This window comes from Pundamilia nyererei, unplaced genomic scaffold (genome assembly GCF_000239375.1).
Source record: "Pundamilia nyererei isolate P.nyererei 1_Seehausen unplaced genomic scaffold, PunNye1.0 scaffold05332, whole genome shotgun sequence".
Taxonomy (NCBI): Eukaryota; Metazoa; Chordata; class Actinopteri; order Cichliformes; family Cichlidae; genus Pundamilia; species Pundamilia nyererei.
Genome location: NW_005192733.1, coordinates 1 through 1410, shown reverse-complemented (window position 1 = coordinate 1410; position 1410 = coordinate 1). Strand labels below are relative to the sequence as shown.

The 1410-nt window shown below is 50.6% G+C and overlaps 1 protein-coding gene across 1 annotated transcript; it reads left to right on the top strand.

Annotated features, from left to right (window-relative positions):
* Positions 1 to 67: 67 nt before the first annotated feature.
* On the top strand, positions 68 to 1404 carry LOC102212716 (tripartite motif-containing protein 16-like; the record flags this gene model as incomplete). Its single annotated transcript, XM_005755944.1, has 1 exon — positions 68 to 1404. A coding segment is annotated over exon 1 (1158 nt), but the record flags the coding sequence as incomplete, so codon positions are not given.
* Positions 1405 to 1410: the final 6 nt, after the last annotated feature.

Sequence of the window (1410 nt, the reverse complement as noted above, 5' to 3'; positions counted from 1 at the left end):
AAAATGAAACTGCCACTTTAAGACAACCCGTTCCCGCTCTAACTGCGCATGCTCTGCGCATGCTCGTCTTCACGCTCTCCCCGTCGCTGATCTACAAGTGTGAGGATGGGTGTAACCAGCGCGTGACTGCGTGAGCTGAAAGGTTCCATTCAAACGCAGATCTGCGGCTAAACAGAAACCAGAGGAGGAGGGTTTGGTTTGAATCGGAGCGCACACACGTGTTTCTGTCCACACTTACGGGGAGAAATGGCAGAGAAAGGCGTCCTTCTGGATAAAAAGACCTGTTGTTTGATCTGTTTGGATTTGTTAAAGGATCCGGTGACTGTTTCCTGTGGTCACAACTACTGTACCAACTGCATTAATTCCCACTGGGATAAGGAGGACAGGAATGCCACCTACAGCTGCCCAAAGTGCAGGAAGTCCTTCACAGCGCGGCCTGACCTGGCAGCAAACACCACGTTAGAAGAGTTGGTGGAGGAGCTGAAGAACAGTGGACTTAATGTGGGAATGAACGGTGACGGTCAGACCGAGCTGGGGTCAAGCAGGCAAAAAATCAAGCAGAGAATCGAGACCAGACAAAAGGACGTGAAGCTGCTTAAGCTGGAGGTGGAGAAAATCAATCTGTCTGCTGATAAAGCCCTGAAGGAGAGCAGGAGCGTTTTTGATCAACTCACCCAGCAGATCAAAAAAAGAAGCTTTGATGTGATGCATCGGATCAGATCCCTGCAGAAAGCCGAACAGAATCGAATCAAAGACCTTCAGCAGGAGCTGGAGGAGGAGATCACTGACCTGAAAAGGAAAGACGCTGAACTGGAGGAGCTCTCACACACGGAGGATCACAACCAGTTTCTGCATCGCCTTCCTTCATTCACTCATCCATCTACAGAGTTACCCAGAACCAAAATCCTTCCTCTGAGCTTCTTTGAGGAGGTGACAGCAGCTGTGTCCAAGCTCAGAGCTAAAGTACAGGACATCCTGAGGGACACCTGGGTGGATGTTTCACCCGTGGTTGATGTAAACCCACAAACAGAGCCAAAGTCCAGAGCTGACTTCTTAAAATATTCATTCCAAATCACGCTGGATCCCGACACCGTAAACACACAGCTGTCATTATCAGAGGGGAACAGGAGAGCGACGTTAATGAGAGAGGAGCAGTCTTATCCTACTCACCCGGACAGATTCATTAGGTGGAGGCAGGTCCTGAGTAACCAGAGCCTGACCGGCCGTCGTTACTGGGAGGTGGAGTGGTGCAGGAAGAGAGTCACAGTGGCGCTGGCATACAAAGATATCAGCAGAGAGGGGTCCATGAGCGAGTGCGCGTTTGGATTCAACGACAAGTCCTGGGCGCTGGAGTGTAACTGCAGCAGCAGCTACAAATTCATACACAACAGCGTGAAAACAGCCGTCTCG